This window comes from Musca domestica, unplaced genomic scaffold (assembly GCF_030504385.1).
Source record: "Musca domestica strain aabys unplaced genomic scaffold, Musca_domestica.polishedcontigs.V.1.1 2, whole genome shotgun sequence".
Classification (NCBI taxonomy): domain Eukaryota; kingdom Metazoa; phylum Arthropoda; class Insecta; order Diptera; family Muscidae; genus Musca; species Musca domestica.
In genome coordinates, this window is record NW_026712249.1 from 16,704,503 (window position 1) to 16,729,548 (window position 25,046).

Here is a 25,046-nt window from a genome sequence, read left to right on the forward strand (position 1 = left end):
AGATCGGGTAATACACAGTTTGTAAGTTCCTATCGTAATCCTCTAAAGAAAATGTTTATATACTTTTTTAAAATTTAAATTTTTAGTTTTTTGTAACATAACCTCAACAATTTAAAACATTTTAAAAAATTTCCATAACTTAACCTAAGACACCGTGATATTATTATGATACTTATAATTAGATCCTAAATGGGGGGAAGGGAGTTACAAATGTTGGTGGTATGTATTGTGTTCTGTTCTTTTGCCTTGAGTTGAGAGTTGAGTTGTAGAACAAAATGTTTGTTGTGTTATCTTATTTTCTGTTTTCTGTTTTCTTTTTTCATTCTCTGTTTTAGTAAGTTATTATTCTTATTATGTTTACAAAATCAAAACAAGAAAATTCTACAATTGGCTATTTATACTTTAGCTATATTGTATATGTAGTACATATTTTAAAGAAAGGGTGATGGGGGTCGGGATATACAAAAATTGTGTTTTTTCGAAATTTTCTGGTTAAACAAATAATTTCAATTAATTCCAAAAAAGAACCTAAGGATTTGTTTTTCATTATTTGTATTACTGCTATTGTTTTGTGATTTGTTCTTTTTTTCCCATTATTGTTGGTTGGTTTTGTTGATTTCATTCAGATAAATTTGTTTTATTCTAAAATTTGCATTTTTTGTTTTTGTATCTTCTTATTTTCATTATTTCTTTTCATTTATTAATTATTGCAATTATTTTCAAATTCATATTTGTATTTTGTTGTTGTATTTTGTTTTTTTTTTTTTGTTATTATTATTATTAATATAATTAAAACTTAATTAAAAACCGGTATTATAACTCCATATCTCTTGCCTCATCTTCACTATAATCTGACATACTCGATTCGCTATCACTGCTCTCGCGCTCCACCTGGGCAGCCCGCAAGGCCTCTTCGGTGGCAAAACGTTTTACATAATCGGCAACCTTACGATGATATTCTTCGGGTTCGTGTAAATACAGGGAGGCTGCATCACGATTTAATGGATCCACTGGATTGGGATATGTGAGCAATTGTGGCAAAAATGATTCGAAGATATTCGACAAATCATAGAGGGCGGTCCAGGCTTGATTGATGACATCCAAACACACCGTCCCAGACGATTCATCAATGTTTGGATGATAGATCTTATTCACGAAACCTATGCTCGGCGATTTGAAGGGATAGTTGTCGGGCAGGTAGACACGAACCTTCCAAACGCCACCCTCATACGGTGTCCCATGGGGCCCGAAGAATTTCACATGGAATTCATTAAGGCCACCAATGATGGTAACTTCATGTTTTGATTCGATTAATTTGATGACATCATTGTCCATGCGTCGTTTGCCAGCGCTCGGAGAAGACATTTTGCGGTTGGGTTTTTGATTCTGTTTGTTTGTGTGTGTGTATGCGGGGGAGGAGGAGGAGGAGGCTTGGTAAGCTTAAATGAATTTGAGTTTCTTTTCGATCGATCAACTTCCCGCTGGCTTAATCGAACAACCAACTCTAAAGGTTTTGGCACCAATGATTAGACTGGCCCAGCAGCAATTTCAGTTCGAAAATCTCCTTGGCATTGAATTCTGAAAAAAAGACAAAAAAAATTGAAATAATTTTATTAAAAATATAAAATTTGAAAAATAAATATTTGTCACTTGAATAAAAGTAAATAGTGGGTCGTACAAAATCCGGATAAGGCCCTCTATGAGACACCTAGATATGACAAGTTTTTTATGAATACCTTGAAAGTTATTCTATGAAAGCATGGTTCCTATGAACGAAAGTCCTTTGAAATTTCATCTATTGGAAGATATCTCAGGAAGTCCATGCAGGGTATATTTGTTTATATGTGATGGAAATATTGAGATGTACCAAATCTGAATGAAATGGGATGTTCATTTCGCGATTTATGAGCTGCATGGTTTTTCAAAATTTTGACCCTTTGTGGGGGAGATACCAGAAGGGGTGGACCGATATATTCTATCTTTAGGACAGATCTTTTGTTAGTAGAAATAATGGGATGTGTGAAATATGAAGAGAACCGGATGCTTATTTCGGATTTTATAATCGTTTTGGTTATATTCAAAACTTCGATGCTTTGTGGGGGAGGTACCAGAAGAAATGGTCCGATCTGAACCATCTTTATAACAGGTCTAGTGTTGATAGAAATATTAAGATGTGCCAAGTCTGAATGGAATCGGATGTTAATTTCCCATTTTTTGAGCTTCATGGATATTCAAAATGTTGACCCTTTGTGGGGGAGGTACCAGAAGGAGTGGACCGATATATTTCATCTTCACACCAGACCTTGGACCAATAAAAATATTGCAATGTGTGTAATTTGAAGACAATCTGACACTTACATCATATTTTATAAGAGTTGTAATTATTCAAAATTTCGACCCTTTGTGGGGGAGGTACTTGATGGAGTGTACCGATATTGTTCATTTTCGCACCGACATAGCTCTGATGCAGATATTAAGATTTGCAAAGTTAAGGCAAAATCGGACTATTCTTTCTCTTTCTGTGCAGTAAAATGCTTTTTTTTAATTTCGATCTTTTGTGGGTGAGGTACCAGTAGGAGTGGACCGATATTGCCCTTCTCCGAACTCGATCCAAATTTAATAATAATATTACGATGCACCAAGTTTGGACCAAATCGGATACTCCCTTCGAAAGTTATCGTGCGCACCAACCACTCAGGGCATCGGTAGATCGACTCCAAATGTCCTGAAATGGATTTGGTCCAAAGAGACCAAATTTGGTCTAAAACCGTCATTTCGGTGAGACAAGTTTTGGCCGTATCAAATGTTATATACCCTCTCTAGCCATATATGACTGAGGGTATAAAAACTAGTAAAAAGGGCTTAAAGTTCGCTGGGGTCGAAATTGTTATCCCCTCCACGAATATGGGTATCAAAGTAAAATGAAAAAATGAAAAGAGTAGAACGTGTTCTCTTAGAATATTCAATTAAAATGAAAACATAACCCAAATAACAAAAGCCATTATCGAATTTGCTTGGAAATTGTGGCAGAACCATAAAAAAATACCGAAAATCGGGGGAGACTGTTATATGGGGGGCTATACCAATTTGTGGACCTGAATCGAACATTTTTCGCAAGGCGTGAACGGACCGTTTAAGAATTCCAAATGTCATGTTTCAGCTGATTTGGTTGGAAATTGTGGCAGGAACCTTTAAAAATACCGAAAATTGGGAGGTACCAATTAGTGAACCTTAATTGACAATTTTTCGCCAGAAGAGAACGGAACTACCGGGCACCCCAATTGTAGAGTTTCAGCTTTCTTGGTTGGAAATTGTGGCGGGACCTTCAAAACACCGAAAATCGGGAGGTATTGTAGCGAATATTTTTGCGCGGAGAGAACAGACCTACCGAGAATGCCAACTGTAAAGTTTCATCTAATTTGGTTGGAAATTGTTATATTAACCTTCAAAATACCGAAAATCGGGAGGTATCGTTATATGGAGGATATACCAATTAGAAGGCCTGGGAAACCAGGGAGAGAACGGACCTTCCGGGAACCCCTACTGTCGAGTTTCATCTAATTCGTTTGGAAATTGTGACAGAAACCTTCAAAATAGCGAAAATCTCAAGGTACCGTTATATGGAGGCTATACCAATTAGTGGACCTGAATCGAACATTTTTTTTGTAAGGAGAGAACAGATCCACCAAGAACCCCAAATGTGAAGCTTTAGCTAATTTGGACGAAAAAAAAAATTGCAGAAAATTCCAAAATACCGAAAATCGCAAGAGACTGTTATGTGGATGCTATACCAATTAGTGGACCTGTGCTGAATATTTTTTGCAGGGAGAAAACTGATCTACCAAGAACCCCAATTATCAATATTCCTCTAATTTGTTTGGAAATTGTGGCAGAAACCTTCAAAATATATGGAGGCTTTACCAATTTGTGGACCTCTAGCGAATATTTTTGAGAAGGAAAGAACAGACCTACCGAGAACCCCAATTATCAAGTTTCAGCTAATTTGTTTGAAAATTGTGGCCTTCAAAGCCTTCAAAATACAGAAAATCAGGTCCACTATACCAATTAGTGGACCTGTAGCGAATATTTTTTGCAGGGAGAGAACGGACCTCCCAGGAACCCCAATTGTCGAGTATCAGCTAATTTGGTTGAAGATTGTGGCAGAAGCCTGCAAAATACCGAAAATCGGGAGGTACTCTTATATTGGGGACTATACCAATTAGAGGACCCGTAGCGAATATTTTTTCGCAAGGAGAGAACTGATCTACCGAGAACCCCAATTATAAAGTTTTACTTAATTTGGTTGAAAACTGTGGCCGAAACCTTAAAAACCGAAAAATTTGGAAGTATGGAGGCTATGCCTAAACTATGCTATAGCCCATTTTCAATATCAATCAGTCTGCATATAATATAAATCTTTTTGCTAAATTTCAAAGCTCTAGATTGAATAATGTGGATTTTATCCTGATTTCAACAGACAGAAGGACGGACAGAGAGCTGAATCGCCTTATTATTTTATTTCGATCAGAAATATATACACTTTTTAGGGTCTCCGACGAGAATTTTTCGGTATTACAAACGAAATGACAACTTTTATATGCCCTCCTCCATTGTATTGTGGAGATTATAAAGAGCTTCCAAAGAAATACCTTTCTACCTCCCGCTCTTTACACCATAATACCCCTTTATCCGCAAATATATATTTCATATAAATTTCAATATTCATGACAAAAAAAAATATCCACCAAAAACAAAGACCCCACCACACACGACACTTAAAAACTGCATACTCTCACACGTTTTACAAAACATACACACACACACACTCACACAAACACCACATCGCACTTTTGTTGAACGTGAGTGCATTCAAATTTTGCAAAGAAACTGACGAAAATGTTGTATTGACGTCAATGTTGCTGTTTTTTTTTTATTTTGTTTTGTTTTTGTTAAACAATTTCAATGCAACTTACAGAAGTCTGTCCGTCCCTTCGTCCATTTCAAGAACATGTTGTGCGCTGCTGCTGCTGTCGTTGTTGCAATGACGACGATAAAGATGGCAACGCCAGCAGAGATTCTTCTCTGCCGCAGAGTATGCTCGTGTATTTACATGCATGCAAGCAGCAATCAAATGCAGCAACTGAGACCGTGGCAGCAGCAAACATAAGAAGAACATTGAAGGCACAGAGGAAAACATGAATTGAATGGAAACAAAATGAGGTCAGTAGGTCAGCAGAGTAGAAATAGCACTACTACTAGCTGCTGGTAAATAATGTGCCATTTTACACCATATTCCACATGTCCTCCTGCTCCGCCTCTCTTCCCTTACGGGCATCTTAATCATTGGTTGGAAATTAGGTTTCCAGTTAATAGGTGGCAAACGTTGTTGGCCCCATTGAACTCTTTTTTTCTCTTTTGCAAATATTTCTCATCCTTTCCACCCTCTCTCGAATTGTGTCACTGTTTGATGTAAAGGCCACCAGGTTTGTAGGTCTCAGTAATATTAACACTTTTTTGTGGCATACTTTTAGGCATTGTTGAATAGTTGATAGCGTGGAGGCAATAAGCCATCCTCTTGTTATTAAGAAATAGTAAAAGCAAAGAATGATAGAAAAAGATAACAATAAACAAAAAACCTGATCAAAAGGCTTGATAAATTTGGAAAACGAAATAACAGAGACGTGGCAAGTGGGAGGGAGGGGGATATTAGTGTTGACACAGTTTAGTTACAGAATTTTACATTTTAAGCAATATTTTCCCGCATTAAAGCCCTTAATAAGGTTTGGTTTGACAGTACAACAACTGCTACACTCGGAGATCTTTGGTCCAATGAGTTCATCCTAGGGAGAAATGAGAAATTTACAGATAGTAGAGATATAGAAGCGAGAAGAAGAAAAAAGATTTTTAAAGAGACGGATAATGGCTGTGGCAAATTTGAGACAAAATATCCAGTGGCTGGAAGCTAGGAGCATATCCAAGGTAGATTGGGGAGTAAGGTTCCATGACCCTGTTGCACCAACAGCCACTCGTTGATGATGCAGAGGCTTTTAAACAAGAACGTTTGGGTTTTTCGGGTATCAAATGAGACAATTTTGCTGGTTGACGTAGACACCGAGGTGGAAGGAGAAGAAACGATTTATAGAGAGAAATGTAGTTAGGAGGGTGGTCTGCCTAACCAGGGAATGGCTTTGGCAAATTTGTAAATGATGATGTGGATCTATGTCTGAGAAGAACTTTAGGGTTTCTATCTCCCACCTGTCAAATAGCCCACGCCTCTTTTTAGATAACATGACACATGTTCAAAGTAGATGTTCAATCTCTTTACCTCCTCTTCATCTTTACATGGTCTGCAGTAATTAGGAAAACTGTAGTCCCATCTTGAGGTCAGATATCGGATACTGCAGTGCCTACACCGATTGTAAGATCAGACATACTAAGTGATAGAAGGTAAGGAGCCTGTTCTTCTCATCAGGATTACCGGCCAGATGTCTTTAGATACCTTGCTGCTACCGGTTTCCAAGTGCCTTCTTCTTCCGACTTCTTCGATGAGAGAATTTTTAAAGCAGCTAATCGTAATAGCTTATTGGTGGTTAAACAGTTGTTGTTGTTGTTGTAGCAGCTAATACTGCTGTGTTCGTTCTGAATCCTCTCAATCGGGTGCTGCTTCTAAGTCCAGTCTAAAAAACCGACTCAACCTGTGCGGGTTCTGTCCACAACTATACTGGAGTTAGTTGAGTAGGTTTGGCTGGGCAACGTGTCATGTGGACCTGTCATGTCATGCTACAGCTGGGCAGATGTGCAGAACATCGCTGTCAATCCGGACCCAATATGAATTGAGGCGGCTGCACCATCCGGATCTTAACTGAGCCAACACTACACGGGTCTGTCGGGACAGCTTTCACTCTTCAACTCTCTCATACCTCTCTCTCTCTCTCTAGATCATGAAAGTCTTTCCTTATATGCCTGGGCGGAGGCAACCTATCCACCAGATGGTGATTTTCATTGGTGAATCGGATGGCTCTGTCTGTAACACACAAGCAAGTATTGCATTGACAGCATTTTATTATGCTGTCGCACCGGTAAGACCTTCCCCTCCTCATGTAGGTGGTCGACAGGTGTCATGAGGAGGCCCCCTGTTGCGGTTTTAAGGGCGGCATTCTTGCAGGACTGAATATTTTTCCACTGCGTAGCACTTATGTTGGCGTACCACACCGGAGCCGCATAGTTTACCACAGACCAGCCTATCGCTTTGTAGAGATCAAGAAGGTTTTCTTATCAGCTCCCCAAGAGCTGCCGGCCAAAGACTTGAGAACCTTGTTCCTATTTCTAATCTGGTCGCAGACAGGTGTGGTATGCGTGGACAACTTGAAAAGGCTATGGAATGTGTCCCTTAAGACATTAGGGTAGTTGGTGGTCGGAATTACAACACCATCGACCTGTAGATTCAAAGATAGCCTCATCTCTGCAGTTCATGTGGTGAAAAGTATGGTCGTCGATTTAGTGGCGGATATTTTCATATTCCCCGCAGTAAAAAAGGCGGTTAGATCAACTAGGTTAGCGTTTAACCGATGGCAAATGTCATCAATGATGCGTCCGAATGTCACGAGCGTACAATCAGTACGTTATTATCTCTATGCCGTCTGGAGGGCGTGGAATGTCAGAAAAGTAGAGGTTAAACAGTTCCGAAGATATCACCCTACCTTAGTCAAACAGTCTCACCAATCGGTGTATCAATTGACTGAGATCCGCCTCGAGCTTATTCATCAGCCACTTCATTACTATGTCCTGGAACCCAACAAAGCTTAATGAGTCTCCGGGTTTCGAGGAGAGCTACTGCACAGTTATTTTGCCATTTCAGCTGCCTTCTTGCTTGCAAGAATCTCCGTCTGAAAAACGCTGTTATTCAGCTCATATGAAAGTTTATTTAATGATTGGGTTAGGACAGAATACGCCAGCACCGATACCTACATCCATCCTGGAACCATCTGTATACAAAGCCAGACAGTGCAGAGGAGGTTCGCCACTATGATGAGAAAGTCTTCTATAGGCCGGCCACTACTATATGTCTTTTATAAAGACATGACGTCTATATGTTCCTTTTTTCAGAACATATACCTACTATACCACCCCCCCCCCCCCCCCTCTCGCCCAACCTAAATAAATATTCTTTACTTAATTTTTTTTTTTTTTTTTGAAAACCTATATATCCAAGTGAATTAACTACCTTCCACGTCATATAAGTTCTGAAATGTTATAAATTGACATGTAATTACACCACCATCACGGAAGAAATGAGGAGGACGGTACGGTCTCCCGCCCAACTTTTTTGTTGAAAGCAAATTTACATTCATAGGTGTGTTGTCATAAACAATCATCATTAGATATATTTCAATTACGTGATCTATTGCTAATAGCACGAAAAAACATAGTCAGCTATGGGTGTATTCTGAAATAACAACAAAACAAAAAAAAAAAACAAAAATACAAAAATAAATAACTCAACAATTTTCTTTTCAAATAGTAGAACACAAAGAGGCCTTGAATTGGTTTTAGGGATGGGCAGTTATATGAATCATAGAATCTTCGTAGGCCCTTGATATAAAAAAAATCGTGGCCAGGTTATTGGTGATTCATAACCGCTGATTGGAATTGGGCAATCCACAAACGTCATTCCGTAAATCTGTGTGAGGATCAGTAAATACAAGACCTCAATCCGTACCGGTCATCAACAACATCGGGGCGTCCTTTGCTAATTGGATCCTTAAAATGCACGAAAATTATCCGGAATCCCATCTCATTAAAAAAACATTATGAGTGGGGAGAGAGACCTATTTTCCACCTCGGTGTCTATGTCAAGAAGCTAAATTTTCGCATCTGAGAGATTTGAAAAAAAAAAAAAAAACCCGAGCGTTATTGTTTTAAAGCCTCTCTATCATCAACGAGTCATTGAACCTTACTTTCGACTCTGCCTTTGATTTACTGCTAAATTTTCAGCCACTCGAAATGTTGGCTCAACTCCAAGCAGCAAGGAGTGCGCTGAAACTACGGGAATCTCTACACGTTTTGCTCATGCACAGACCCTGGACATACCAATTAGTCGGAATATATTAGACGAAGGTAGGTAATAGAATTGGTCCACCTTTCTCGACTTCAAGTACATTAATGTTATACCTGATAAGGATGCCTGGCCATTTTTCAGTTGGAGATTCTTAAAATCAATAAGCTGCCGAAAAGGTAAAAGAAAATTTGACGATAGTCAAGCGGTGTATCGAGTCAAGGGACCTCAAATCGAGAATTCTGACTCTTGACTGAAAGACAGCCCTCCTTGAAAACAAGTGGTCTCATAATTTTTTTTTAAATTTCAGGACATAGTAATATTGTAAGGATGCAAGTGGCTGATGAATTAGCTCGAGACGGTCCCGGATGTAGTTGTAGCTGTATTATATGCAGATTGTTGTATTCTGTTAATCTGGTTCAAGCTCAAGGTTTAAAAACTCGGCTTCCTAGATGGGCTGTAACCAGACATTTTCCGGTGTGAGTTGCGTAGGTTTGACGGTGCAATTAAAGAGGTGCAGCGTATTGTGCGGGCCTGTATTACATGCCGGGCAGACAGTCAATTCGTGCACAATACGAATTGAGACGACTGCGCCGTCCTGAACGTAATTGCGCCAGAACTACTTGGTTTGTCTATTCAGCTGACGTTCTTCAGCTGCAAAGGATGGGGGTGGACTCCGAGGACGGGATTCATCTTGTAATTGCTAATGGAAACTGTAACTGCATCGGTATGAATGCAACTCAAACCTGCCTGATAGGCTTCTTGATCTAGAGGTTCTGTCTTGTAGCATTGGACCTTCCTATATCATGTATGTGCTTCTTGACACGCCTGGGGGGGTTGTATCCACCATATGATGGTTGGGATGACTCAAACGGTTCCCGGTCGATTGATACACCGATGAGACTGTCAAACCACCAATAAGTTATTACGTTAGCTGTTTCAAAAAATCTGGACCTGCATACGCAACTTTTTATTATAGGCTGTAGTTCCCATTAGGTCCTCGAATTACGAAATTTAAAAAAATTCCAGGTGAATTTTCAAAATATAATTTCAAAACTTCAAAATCAATAAAAATAAAAACATCAAAAAACCGAATGTCGGAAGGTACCATTATGTGTGGGGTATTAGAAGACGGGGACCTGTATAGACAATTTCCTGTCATAACTTGCAGTACATAATGCGAACTTCAAATACGAAATTTAATACAATTCCGGTAAGTATCGTCGCGAAAATTATTAAAAACCCCAAAATCCGGAGGTTCTGTTATATGAGGGCTATACGAAGGCGTGAATCTGCAGAGACAATTTTCTGTCTTAGGCTGTAGCATCTGCTACGAACTTCAAATACCAAAAATTCCAGTGAATAATGTCGCTAAAATCATCAAAATATCGAATTTCGGGAGGTGCCATTATATGAGGGCTATACGAAGACATGGCCCATTTTCAATACCAAAAGTCCTGCAAACATAATATACATTTGAGTAAAATTTTATCAACCTACTTCATTTTGTTCGGAAGCTAGAGTGATTTCCACAGACGGACAGACGAACGGACCATACTAAATCGACATAGAATTTTATGCTAATCAGGAATATATATACCTTTTGGGGTCTAAAATGTATATTTCGAGGTGTTACAAACGGAATGAAACGGAATGAAAAACTTAATATATCTTCCATACTATGGTGGAGGGTATATAAAAAACAGGTCCATATAAGCTACTGCAACAACGGCAAATGAACAATGCATAGTTTGAGCCCATAAAACTGTTTCAAAATCTGAAAAAGTACTTTGGAGGACTATTATCTAAGGACGACATTTCTTCATTTTCATTCATTTCTGCAAAACTTTTCAAACCACTGTACACAGGGCGTCTGGTTTATATTTGCGATAAAATAATAAATTCACATCATCATCAAAAATCACAAAATTAAAAAGAAAAACAATTTAACAGCTGAGCACATGAGGAAAATCAAATTGTCTTTTCTATAAGACATATACACACACATGCATAAAACTCAGCTGTTTGATATTTACAAAAAAACAAAGAAGAAAAACAAAGACAAAGTAAGTACAACAACAGTAATACCAAAAAAACAACTAGAAAAGACACAAAAACAAATTCCCCTCTTTTGGCCTTTGAAAGAGAGTTAGTTAAAGCAAATGAAAGAGCGCCATTCATTTGCATTGCATTGGCAAACATAATGGGAAGAGTACAAACTTTCTCTCTCTCTCAGACCAAGAGAGATATGGTTAATCTTCCAATTAGAAAAGTAACCAGAAAATAATGAAATGTTTACCTGTTAATAGAAATGATGTTATTGCTAAGATAGGTATGTAGAAAAATAGAAACCAAAACTGACCAAGTCAATTATTTCTATTGAAATTTCTATTGAAAAAAATAATTTGGAATTTATACAAAAATTAGACGAGAAAGTTCTCAATATGTAATGAATACTCCTATATTCAACATAAAGTACAAAATATCATATCTAAGGCTTGACAGATTAAGCAGTAATTTATAAGTTGGAATGTTGAAAATTTGTACGTAGGTAGGTTCAAAATGTCTTCAAAATTCTTCATTTTGAAGTTTACCGAGGAGGAACTTAGAAAAACCATTACCCAATAGAACCAAATCCAATTTTTCTGTCCAAAACTATTTCAATGGCTCCATATGTTAGCCCTAGAAACCAGCAGTGATATCAATATCAAATTAAGAATTCCAGCTCTATCACTTAATCCAGTAACATATTTATTGACATTATCAAAAGAATATCCAATATAAGCCACATCTCTCCGTCCTAGGCAGAAGTACTCCACAGTGATCCAAAATAGATACCATTATTCGAATATAGTATGCATTTGCAAAACCAACGCCAGATACCAACAGTGACCTTAACATCAAATTTCAGGAATTCAGCTCTTTAATATCCCCGTTACTAAATATGGTAGTACTTAGCACAATCATAGTATAAACTTCAAGATATCAGGTCTATTTTTTCACCCAATACCAAAATTAGTACTAATTAGTACTTTTTGTGCAATTATAGTGCACATTTCCACATCAAATTTGATAATTCCAGCCCTTCCCCTTTACCCAATACCAATTTTAGTCCAATTTAGTACTTTCCGTACAATTATGGCATACATTTCTAAAAACACCACATATCTCAATTCCAAATACCAACAGGGATCTCAATATTAAATTTGACTATTCCGGCCTTATCCCTTCGCCCGAAACCAAATTAAGTACAATTTAGTACTTTTCGTACAAATACAGGACGCAACAGGACAACCTCCTTTTCTCAAACGCAGATACCATGAGTAATCTTAATATCAAATTTCAGAATTTTATCTCTATCCCTTCACTTAATACCAAGTTATGTACCATTCAGTACTTTTCGTACAATTATGGTACACATTTCTGTAACCACCTCTAAATATCCAGACTACGCATTAACAGCGAACTTCATACCAATTTTCAGATTTTAAACACTATATGTTCAGCCAAAAACAAATTGTACCAAATATAGCAATATTAAGGGCCTTTCCTGCACATGGTATACTAATTTCCAAAATCACCTCTTTTTCACAAACATACCAAAAATCCAAATTTCAGAATTCTAGCTCATTCCGTTTGTTCAATACATTTTACTATTCGTACCATTTTAGTACGAATTTCCAAAAACCCAGCCTTATCACACGCCCACGCACCATGACTGACCCTGGTGCAAATTTTCAAGATTCCAGCTTCAGACGTTTCCTCTGGGTGTTTATTCTCAATCAGTCAGTCAGTCATTCGATAAAACCCCGTTTACAAGTCGTTTAGAAATAAAAGACATTTAACAGATCTTTTAGGAGCAGAAAACGTCTTCTTTAACAGAAAACAATCGATTGAAATAATCCCTCTCCACATAAATTTTCCTATTTCCTCCCTTTTTGGTCGAATCCCCAAAATCGTCAGATCTGGCAACCTCCTTATATATTTTTGAACATAATAAAGTAATGTGTTGTTAATGAAAGACTGAAGGGCGCAAGTGAAGAAACAATGTAGGAAAAAAATGATTCCTTCTCTTTAACCCGCAGTTCGTCTCTTGGTATTAACGACGACGATGATGATGATGATGATGGCACGACATGCAGCAAGTGCAAGGAATGGGGGGAACGCGGTAAAAGAAGAAGAATAATCATAAAAACCCACGCAATGCACACAAACGCACATACACACCCATAACTGGCAAAGAGGAATTATTCAAAACAAAATAATGACACACAGAGAACAATTTACTCTGAGGATGATGATGATGACGATGTTTGGGAAAGAGAGCAGAGTGGGGGTAACGCATTGAGACCCCCTGAGAACAGCAAAGAGTAGTGTGCGTATGTGTGTGCATGAATTGTGAGTGAGGTGCAATGCAACCTTAACACAAAACAACAACAACAACAAGAAAACTGTAATGATAAACAGCAACAATAGCTAAAACAGCAGCAGCAACAAAGAAGGAAATCATATTTGGTAGAGGGGGAGCCTCCATTGCTTGCTGCTCTCGTGTTGCTATTGTTGTTATTGTTTTTGTTTCGTGTGTACGACGACGTATGGACACAAAGTGAATTAAATAAACTTGTGAATTTTGTGCATTATGAGAACGAGAAAGGGGTGAGGGAAGAGTGATGAGATGGGGGCCCTCCTCTCTCTCTCTCTCCCCACAAAAACTAACTTTGAAATTAATGGTCAACACACACAACAATGGCAACAACAACAAAAATGCTGAGGAATACAAATAATGACCCCCACCAACAATTTTTACTTTGTCTGGAATTAGTTTTGTTTGCAAAACCATTAGAAACAACAGCAACAAAAATGAAACTAAACAAAGGGAAGATAATAACTGCACAAACACACTGTCGTCTCTGTTTGTAAATTTTTGCAAATCAATGCAAATTCTCTTTTGCTTAGCAAATTATTTTAAAACATTGTTAGGAACAAATTTCATTTGGGAGCAATACTGGCTAGATTAATAAAATTAAAAATATCCTTGCTTCCAAATTATTACTCACATTGATATTTTTTGGATTTTTTCAATTATTTTTATTTTTTTTTCTTTTGTTAAATTTCACAAATAAGTTTTGTAAATTGTAATTTCCATCATAGATTTTAGATTTTTATTTTATTTGCTCTCTTACTTTTCTGTTATTTTTTTATATTTGTTTTAAATTTTCTTTGTCTGCAAGTGTAAACACACAAACGCATACACCACCGAAATAATGAAAAACAGTTGCAAGCAAGCTAGCTGACAGGCTGGCTGACTGACTGGCACACACACGCACTCACACTCGCTCGCCCGTCCGTTCGACACAACTCTGCCACAACTCACGACGACCAAAAAAACGCGTCGTATACCTTTGAATAACAAAATCGTACTGAGAAAATCGAAAAACCCAAAACACATCAGCAAAAGCACACACAAAACCAAAGTTTTCAGCAAATACATATGATAGGGTTGCCAACATGTGTGTATTTGCTTGCGGAGATAGGATTAGATTCCGGGAATTTACAGGGTGAGATGTAAAAACTTCAACCAACTTCAGACTGCTTTCATTTCTAAGCCACTCGTCCGACAGCTGTTAAAATTATTCCAGTGATAGCTCATTATATTATTTACAGGCGAACTGGAATTCAAGCGTGATAGTGTGATTTCTTTATATTTGGCTGGAAAACCATAAGTGGCTATCGTAAGAGCACTCTAGCATTTAAATGTGAATAAATCTTTTGTGTCTCGTACCATCGCTCCTTACCGTGATACTGGTGGCGTAGTAGTCCGACGTCAAGGAAGTGGACGGAAGAAAACAGCAACATCAGCAGAAATGGTTCGAAAAGTAAAGAAGCGTCTCGATCGAAACCCGCGTCGCAGTGGCAGAAAAATGACTCGTGAGCTGAACATATCGCAATATTCCATTCGGCAAATATTCAAAAAATGAGCTCGGGGTAAAGCCATTGAAATTCCAAAAAGTGCAAGAACTTACACCTCAACAGAAAAATAGAAAAATATACTCAAAAGAGCTAAAGAGTTGCTTCGCATTGGCCGAAAGTGGTGAACTGCCGAATTTGGTTTTCTCCGCTCCGATGAGAAAACATTCGTTGTCCAGAATTTTGTAAACAAAGAAAATAATCGTATTTACTTGCCAAAGAGGTCTGCAGAAAATGTGCACCTTCGGTTGGCCACCAGAACTCAAATGCCGGCCATGGTGATGATTTGCACCGCCATATATAGCCGATGGTCGCTCTCCGCTTGTATTAATCGACCATGGCATCAGAATAAATGCCGAATATTACCGCGAATAATATTCTAGAGGGCACGCAAACATTTTGGCCGCAGACCTTGGACAACAGGACTCAGCACTAATGTGTGGAGTATTTAGGAGACAGTTTCGGCTTAAATCCCGAACTCTAAATCCTTCGACGGTCCAACTCTAGTTGGAAATTCCCTCTGGAGTTCTATGTGTTGGTAGAGTGGAATAATTGCAAAAGTAGCTAAATCTGATATGTAAACATTAAACTGCTTTCGAACCTTGTAAAGGATGGCAGGACCGCATCACGATTCGAAGTGGTGCGGCTGTTATTTTAACGAAAAATTATAGAGGGAGAGAACGAAGGACAATACGACGCTTCGATTGTTGTATACAAGCTTCGATTGTTGTATAATTTATTATACACCAGTCATTTTAGAAATTCTGGAACATTTCAACTTTATTACCCTTGTCCTTTGTAATTAAGGTTCAAAAAGGTAGAAATGCTGCATATGCCCTTAAAACGCCTTTTCTTCATTTCCACGGTTTATGATTACATTGGCAACTCTATTAATACAAATGAAGAGCATAGCAACTTTTCAAGAGAGCAAGTAACAAAGCAAACCCAATCACACACACATTGTCTTTGTTGTCTTGACATTACTTTGTTTTTGCTCGAGTTGACAGTGGGACTAAAACAAACAATAATAATAAAAAGAAAACAGCTGAGAGCGAATAATTTTTTTTGGGGTCTGATGGTATGCAGGCAATTTAAATGCAACAAAGTAACGATGGGCGATAACAAAAAATTCTCTTGAATGAAATTTTTGGTGTCAACAACTTTTAATTGAAATATAATAAAAAAAAACAATAAAGCAATAACAAGTAAAAGCTGATAAAATGCTATTGGCATCATGGTACAATAAAAAAGTAAAGCCAACAGCTGGTTAAAATTTTTTCTGATTGTGTCCGACTTCTATATATTAATCACTTTTGATATGGAATTGAAACATTAAACAGTTTGGATAATGTTATGAAATGTTCTACTATTTAAAAAAAATTGTTATGTTTATTTAAACATGTTTATGTTTAAATATTGAGACGTACCTGAAAATTGTGACCCTTTGTGGGTGAGATGCCAAAAGAGAGAACAGGTTCGCAGATATATATAATTTTCACAACAGATCTTGCGTTAGCAAAAATGTTTGTATGTGTGAAATTTGAAGAAAGTTGGATGATTACTCCGGTTTCTTTGAGCGTTTTATTTTTTAAAATCTTGAAACCTATGTGGGGGTGGTACCAGAAGAAATGGTCCGATCTCTACCATCTTTATAACAGATCTTATGTTGATGGAAATTTTGAGATGTGCCATGACTGAATGGTGTCGGATGTTCATTTCGCGTTTTATGAGCTCCTCGGATACTCAAAATTTTGACCCTTTTTAGGAGAGGCACCAAAACATGTGGACCAATATATCCCAATTTCTCACCAGACCTTGGATTAAAAAAATATTATAAGATATGTAATATGAAGAGAACCGTATGCTTATTTCGGATTATATGATCGTTTTGGTTTTTCAAAACGTTCACCCTTTGTGGGAGAGGTACCAGAAGGAATGGTCCGATCTCTACCATATTTTAAACAGATCTTGTGTTGATAGAAATATTGAGATGTGCCAAGTCTAAATGGAATCGGATGTTAATTTCGCGTTGTATGAGCTTAATGGATACTCAAAATTTTGACCCTTTGGAGTGGACCGATATTATCCAACTTCTCAGCAGACCTTAGGTTAATAAAAATATTGTGAAGTGTGTAATTTGAAGACATTCGTAGTCTTACAACACATTTGAAAAGTGTTATAATTTTTCCATATTTTGACCCTTTGTGGGGAAGGTACCTAACGGAGTGAACCGATATTGTCCATTTTCGCACCTGACCTAGAACTGACGCAAATATTAGGATTTGCAAAGTTGGAGCAAAATCCGATTTTCGTTTATATTACTGTGCAGAATATATATATATATATATTTTTAAATTTCGACCTTTTGTGGGGGTGGTACCAGAAGGAGTGGACCGATATATTCCATCTTCACATCAGACCTTGGATTGGCAAAAATATTGTGATGTGTTTAATTTGGAGACAATCGGACACTTACATCACATTTTATAAGATTCAATAATTATTCAAAATTTTGACCCTTTGTGGGGTAGGTACTTGAAGGAGTGGACCGATATTGTCCACTTTCGTGGCACTGATGGAAATATTAGAATTTGCAAAGTTGAAGCAAAATCGGACTATCCGTTCTCTGTGCAAAAAATTAATGTTTTGAAAAATTCGACCTTTTGTGGGGGTTGTACCAGAAGGAGTGGACCGATATTCCCCATCTCCGAACTCGATCTAAGTTTGATAATAATAATACCTTGTACCAAGTTTGCATCAAATCGGATACACCCTTCGAGGGTTATTGTGCGCACCAGCCAGTCAGAAAGACGGATTTGGTCCAAAGAGACCTAGGGTTTAATTTCGTTTTTTTCGATAAGGCACATTTTTGCCGTATCAAATGATATATACCCTCTATATGGCTGAGGGTATAATTAATTTATTTTCAGGTCTTTTGTGGAAGGAAGGTCCTCCCTACAACTCCGATAAACAAAGAACTACGCACTGATAAAACCAATATTTTCTTTATGTGTACACATAGCATATGTACGTACGTACATATGTATGACTATGTGTGTGTGTGTGGTGTATGAACGAACATTCTCATCCATATGTATGTACGTACGTACATGTGTAAATATATATTCATGTGTATATTTCTATGCAATATCCACGAATTAGCAGCAAAACATAAAAAATTTCAAACAAAGAAATCTTCAAAACAAATATTATTGGCGGAACGCACACAACCGTACACACGTCACACAAAAGAACTGCGTAGTAGTTTTTTGTTGCTGTTATTTCTTTGGCGATTGAAGAGTGGAGTTTTGTAAGACAAGAAGTGAAGTAAAACGAATTGGGGAAAAACGAAGTTAGTTATCGACAGACAAGTTCAAAACAACAACAGCAGCAACAACAACGAAAAATCATGCACAAGAAGTTGTACCTATATAATGAAATATATGTACATACAGACTTTTGGGATATAGATATGAATGGCATGGCTCGACAGAAAACCACAGAAAATGTAAATCGCTTCATGGATCAGGCACATTTTGACCATTTGGCAGGAAGGCAGATACTAAACAAAGAGGAGATTATTTTGTCGTCCACATTTACAAAACACGAGCTCACTGCCCTCCCTGGAATCGAAACTTTTATTATTTTGAAATTTATTTCAATAAATTAAAAAATTATTACCGTTAAAACCCATACGAACGAACGAACACCAAAAAACCATAATCCAAAACAATAACAAAGCATAACAACAAAAAACATATGATAAAGAAAAAAAAAACACAAACAAATCTCTATAGAAAGAGAGAGAGAGTTGAAATGACACAAAGAGAAAATGACAAATAATAATAACCGTGATCGAAATGACTAGAAAAGACGTAATAACAAAATGGAAGGGGCACAGACGGGGGTGACAAGTCGATTCAAGCACATAGTCCGTCAGTCATTTATACACCTCACCTCATCTGTGTACATACACATGTACATATGCTATATACTATGTAGCAATGTTTGTTTGAAACTGCATTTTATTATATATTTCTCCTGCAATGCTCACACTCAAAATCCCCAGGAGAGGGAGGGAGGGAGGTGGATTGGTGGCTAATGATGACCCCACCGTGAATTGACACCTTATTCTGCATTCACCTGATGTAATATTTAACAAAATAAAAGAAAATACTTACAAAATCTCAAATCAGCCAGCTGCAATAGTCAGCCCCAGTTTGTGCTTCTCCAATGGGGAAAAAATTTGACTGAATGACGTTTTTCGTTTCGTTTTTTTCTTCTTTTTTCTTTGCTGTGACAAAGAAGAACTACAAATATTCTTTTCAAGGGAAATCTATTAACATCATTTGGGTTGTTTTTATTAATTATTACACTTCACTATTTGTTTTTTCAACAATAAATTCACAAATTGTTTTAATTTTCTTCTCGATCTTTTAAAATATGCAATTTTTTCGACTTCGTTTCCTTATTATTTTTAATCTGCCCGATATGAAGAACTCAACTGACACTCTCTTCCTCTCTGTTGTTATTTTCGTTAATGAGAATGCCAGATTTGCTAAGGGACTTGTAGTGTTGCCACATGCACAAAGAATACTAGAGAGTTGGAAGAGTAACCGTAAAGTGCAAGTAATCGTATTGTATTGGGAAAGAGAAAACTCCGTTAGATTCAAATTTCTCAGAAATTACAGCAAATCAATGAATGTTTATATTACTTAAGATGAGAATCATGGTAGAAGAATACAGGTAGATGTATCAACGCTTGGGAACATTGATATGTCAACATTTTTAATTTTTTTTTCAAAAATAAGTAGATTTTTACAAGTTTGGTTATACAATTAAATTATATGAAAATCCAAAAATGGAGTTTCTTCTGATAACTTTATCCCTTCTTCTTCTTCTGAGTATTCTCCATATAGGTCCACGATATAAGGATACCTCACTATATTCGGTATTTTGCCGATGTTAGCTACATTTTTCAATGGAATTGTCTAAAAATCCATACTAGAAATTCTTTCTAAGCACTTTACACCCTGGAAGAGAAACGTCTACATAGGTCCACGATATCGTTTCTAATGGATACTACAGTCTATGACAGAAAATTGTCCGTGAAGGTCCAGGTCTTCGTATAGACCCCATATAACGGCATCTCCCGATATTCGGTATTTTGATTATTTTAGCGACATTATTCAACGGAATTGTTTCAAATTTTATATTTAAAGATCGTGATGAGAACTACAGTCTATGACAGAAAATTGTCTATGCAGGTGTAAGTCTTCGTATAGCCCCCATATAAGAGCATCTCCCGATATTCGGTATTTTGATTATTTTAGCGACATTATTCAACGGAATTGTTTGAAATTTGGTATTTAGAGTCCGTAATGGGAACTACAGTCTATGACACAAAATTGCCTATGTAGGCCCAGGTCTTCGTGTAGACCCCATATAACGATACCTCCCGATATTCGGTACTTTGACGATTTTAGGTACATTATTCACCGGATTTTTTCAAGTTTCATATTTGAATATTTTAATAGATTATGACCCCAATATAACGGCTATATTCGATATTTTTAAGATTTTAACCGAATTTTTAACGGATTTAATTTTTTGACAATTTCTAAATTTTTTTTCAAATGGTGGAGGGTATTCAAAGTTCGACCCGGGCGAACTTACAGCTGTTTTACTTGTTTGTTCACACATTTCTATCTTCAACACAGAAAACGTAGATTTTTTTTAAAAAGTTGAAAATCTTCAATTTTGAAATTTTGTGCGCCCGACGTATTTGGGTAAAGGTAAGAATACATAAATCGTTTTTTTGACTGGCTTAAGGGTGGAAATACATAAAGCGCATGGCTGGCTTAAGTCACCGGCTGGCTTTTTCGCAGATAAACAACGGAATTTTTGGTTGACTTAAGCTGGCCATAGACGAAAGATAAATTCGAGCAATTTGTTGGGTTTGTGGTCGCGTTTTTACGTCTGTGGGGTAGTTTGCGAACAAATTGCAAGTTTTTGAAAATTTTCAAAAACTTGCAATTTGTTGGCAAACAAATCATACGTGTGTGGGCTACTGCGCAAATTTTAAGCCATTTTGCCATTTCAGTTGCTCTTCAACCATTGTAACGAAAGGTCGTGTAGTGCACACAAAAAATGGCAAGCAAAGACTTTATGATAGAATTTTTTGAAGTGTTAAAAAATGAAAATGCCATTTGGCAAACAAAAAGTGAAAAATATAAAGACAAATTAGAAAAACAAAAATCATGGGAAAAACTCGTAACAAAATGGAAAGAGGTTGACAAAAATGCTTCGGTGGACGTAGTAAAAAAAAAAATATAATTGCCTACGAACAACGTACAGAAGGGAGCTGCAGAAGTTGCGCAAAAGCGAAAGGTCAGGTGCAGGTGCTGAGGATATATACGTGCCGTCGCTGTGGTATTTTGACCATCTTAACTTTTTGCTCGACCAAGAGACACAGTTGGAAGGCAAAAAACCAATTGTTAAATAAAAAATTTTCTGCCACAAAATTCAAACAGAAGCACAAACCGAAGTTCAATCACAAAATGAACATCATCCGCTTCGTAGCATATGCTTACTCTTCAACGTCGGCCGAATTATGATTTGTTCGAGCGTGTGTGGAGAAACGATATGCAATAAATCGCAGCAATAAATTTGCAAATCACACCAACAAATCGTTCGTCTATGGCCAGCTTTAGGCTCCTTTGTTCATTTCCGAAGAAGCTAGCCGATGACTTAATGGCTGGCTTCTTCGCAGATGAACAACGGAGTTTTTGGTTGACTTAGGCTCCTTTGTTCATTTCCGAAGAAACTAGCCGATGACTTAAGCCAGCCATTGAGTCATCGGCTAGCTTCTTCGGAAATAAACAAAGGAGCCTAAGTCAACCAAAAACTCCGTTGTTCATCTGCGAAGAAGCCAGCCGGTGACTTAAGCCAGCCAAACATGCGCTTTATGTATTTCCACCCTTAAGCCAGTCAAAAAAGCGCTTTATGTATTCCCACCTTAAATATTTGTTTTCTCAGAAACCTTTTACACTACGAATTTAGGGCGAGTAAAAGTGGAAAATCTTTCAAATGACAAATTTCAATACCTCGCAGTATCTGATGTTTCCAATAAAGTCGTGGCAATTTTTTTTTTATCGAAATTCATCGAAAACTTTCCAAAAACGTATATGTCATTATTGCTGGTATGCTTAATTTCACGTTTTTGGCACGTTTTGGATAAAACAACTGCTCTGTTCCAGTACCTGCAACGATCTACCAGTTTTGCAATTTTTTTCGATTTCATAAAGGGAAAATCGGTTACAGACCTTATATTGTCTTTTTATTATGGACTCAATTTTGTGGAATGACCCCAAAATTTCCATTCATGTTTTGTAGTTTTACCCCAATATAAGAATTTTATGAAAAAAAAAATTAAAAATCACCAAAAACACACGTTGATAAGATAAATGTCTATAAGTCTCCAGCACAGAGTTGAATTTTCCGAGTTGCTTTGGTGTTGAACAACCTTACTTATTGAGCCATGCAAATAATTATGTCCTGTCAGAATTTCTTTGTCATTGGCAGTGTTGATTTTCGAACAAAACTCAATAAAATTGTGTTTGTTTTTATTTTTTCCAATTCTTTTATTTTCGTTAATTTAATGCAAACAATATCACTTAAAAATTGCTTTTAGATTTTCTCTTTTTCTATATGGCTTGTGTACAGGCTACCTGTTGAATCTAACATTTACCATAAAATCATGAAAGCTAAAGCGCCTTTCACTTAAAAGTAATCGATTACTTTTCCCGTTATCTAGCATTTGAAATTGAGACATTCTATTGATCGGTCTTTGTTGTTGTTGATGTTGCATGTCCTTTCGTGATGTTGGCCGGTAATTCCAGAAGGCTTCTTATCAGAGCATGTTCACCTCAATTCAATTCCAAGTTGTTGATGGCCACAACAAAACAAACAACAGAAGGAGGTGATAATAAAAATGATGCATCAATGCAATCTTACCACAAGCAATTGGATGCACTAAAGGTCAGCAGCAATGCATGGACAAAATCGACATTTGGAGAATTTGCCGAAAAGATGATACTGCATCGTTTCGAATATCTACTTGAGAAGACCAGTTACATGGAGGAGTTGAGAAAGTCCCAGAAGCGTATGTTGGAAATACAGGTATGAAGGAAAGTGTGAGTTACTAAAAAATCAATGGGAAACACATTTTAAAATATTCTATGGAAGGGACTGCATTTTTGGGACATAAAAATATAAAATTGAGGCCTAAAGGCCTTCCAGGGGTCTATTATGGACGTATGACTTTTTGAGGTTTCCTATACATTGAGGACATGTTTAACGACTTCTAATCCTAGAATACCTCTTTTAAGTATATTTGGGTAAAATACCTATTACAGGTCTTCCATAGATTGAAATTTTTTTGCAGATATATTATCCACTGACGGCCTTTATAGTTTAAGCTCTTCTAGAGGGCTATCTTAACTTAAAATGGCTTTCATTAATCTTTCCTTCCATGCACAGAAAAACTTATATGAAAATGCTGAAAAAAGACGTACAATTATCAAAAAATTAAATGACCTAATGTCCGATAATGGTAACCAAGGAAATCAACTACCAACCACTAAAGTCTTGGTAAGTAATCTCTAAAAAATTTCGCTTTAAAAACCTTTTCAATTTTTTTTCCTTTATTCTCTCTTTTTCAATAGAACATTGCATCACAAAAACAACTATGGCATGAATACAACAAACTCGAACAAGAAGAATTGTCGTTGGCCACACGATCAGTACTAGCTATCAACGAGACATATGAAGCTGAAAAATTACATACAAAATTAATGCGGTCCTTTGGTATCCTTCTAACGATTGCCAGCTCTCTGCTAACCTTGGTTTTGTCCTATCTAATACGTCGGGAGCCACAACAACAGCATCAATATGCACATATCATGGCTGGAAAAAATCAATCAAACGCTGAATCATGGACGTCGTATTTGCATAGAAATACGAAATGGGCGTATAGTTGGGTCGATCGATTTCGTTAATCTTAAGAAAAGTTGATATAAAATAAATCATTTTGAAATAAATAAATTTGTTAATAAGAACAAGGGCCAAAGTTCTGAATAACTAAAACAATCATAAAATCCGTAATAAACATCCGGTTATCTTCAAATTACACACATCGCAATATTTTTATTAACCCAAGTTTGGTGTGAAGATGGGATATATCGGTCCACTCCTTCTGGTACCTCCCCACAAAGGGTCAAAATTTTGAATATTCATGAAGCTCATAAAACACGGAATTAACATCCGATTCTATTCAAACTTGGTACATCTCAATACTTCCATCTTCAAAAGATTTGTTATAAAGACGGTGGAGATCGGACCGTTCCTTCTGCTACCTCCCCACACAGGGTTCAACATTTTTGAAAAAAAAAAAAAAACAAAACAAAACGCTCAAAGAAAGCGAAACAAGCATTCAACTCTCATCAAATTTCACACATCCAAATATTTTTGCTAACACAAGATCTGCCCCATAAAGGATCAACAATTTGAATAATCATACTTAAGTCTGGGGTATAAATATTTCGAATATTTCGGCAAAACCGACTGATACTATTTTACTTGTTCAAATTCACGATTATTGAACTGAAGATCCATGGTATATATTCTTCAAAGAATTTTTGATTATTGGTCCGAAGGTCCATAAAAAAATATTCTTAAAAAAAGTTAAAAATCTGTAAAATCGTTCGGGCCGAACTTTGAATACCCTCCACCATTTGGAACTTATTTGGAAACTATCACTATTTTACTTGTTCAAATTCACGATTATTGAACTGAAGATCCATGGTATATATTCTTCAAAGAATTTTTGATTATTGGTCCGAAGGTCCATAAAAAAATATTCTTAAAAAAAGTTAAAAATCTGTAAAATCGTTCGGGCCGAACTTTGAATACCCTCCACCATTTGGAACTTATTTGGAAACTATCAAAAAATAAAATCCATTAA

The 25,046-nt window shown here is 36.8% G+C and overlaps 2 protein-coding genes across 5 annotated transcripts; one reads left to right on the plus strand and one right to left on the minus strand.

The window, feature by feature from the left end:
- Positions 1-602: 602 nt before the first annotated feature.
- Positions 603-19,558, minus strand: LOC101891240 (ubiquitin-conjugating enzyme E2 H). Of its 4 annotated transcripts, none has more exons than XM_005186068.4 (2): positions 19,204-19,558; positions 603-1,578 (listed from the first exon to the last, which is right to left on the minus strand). In XM_005186068.4, the coding sequence occupies exon 2, from the start codon at positions 1,363-1,365 to the stop codon at positions 814-816; it is 552 nt and encodes a 183-aa protein (XP_005186125.1). In that variant the 5' UTR covers positions 1,366-1,578; positions 19,204-19,558; the 3' UTR covers positions 603-813. The 4 variants fall into 4 exon arrangements, with proteins under 4 accessions (XP_005186125.1, XP_019893244.1, XP_058977875.1 ...); XM_020037685.2 differs by lacking the exon at positions 19,204-19,558 and adding an exon at positions 14,387-14,516; XM_059121892.1 differs by lacking the exon at positions 19,204-19,558 and adding an exon at positions 14,298-14,479.
- A 3,297-nt stretch (positions 19,559-22,855) lies between these two features.
- Positions 22,856-24,145, plus strand: LOC101892508 (uncharacterized). Its single transcript, XM_005186076.4, has 3 exons — positions 22,856-23,203; positions 23,564-23,674; positions 23,749-24,145. Exons 1-3 carry the CDS (start codon positions 22,904-22,906, stop codon positions 24,079-24,081), a joined length of 744 nt encoding a protein of 247 aa, XP_005186133.1. The 5' UTR covers positions 22,856-22,903; the 3' UTR covers positions 24,082-24,145.
- The last annotated feature ends 901 nt before the right edge of the window (positions 24,146-25,046 follow it).

Excerpts from the sequence above, each read along its gene's own strand:
- LOC101891240 (XM_005186068.4), bottom strand. The coding sequence starts at position 1,365 with ATGTCTTCTCCGAGCGCTGGCAAACGACGCATGGACAATGATGTCATC.
- LOC101892508 (XM_005186076.4), top strand. The coding sequence starts at position 22,904 with ATGTTGGCCGGTAATTCCAGAAGGCTTCTTATCAGAGCATGTTCACCT. Across the intron at positions 23,204-23,563 it reads AGCGTATGTTGGAAATACAG|AAAAACTTATATGAAAATGC; the intron begins GTATGAAGGAAA and ends TTCCATGCACAG. Across the intron at positions 23,675-23,748 it reads TACCAACCACTAAAGTCTTG|AACATTGCATCACAAAAACA; the intron begins GTAAGTAATCTC and ends CTTTTTCAATAG.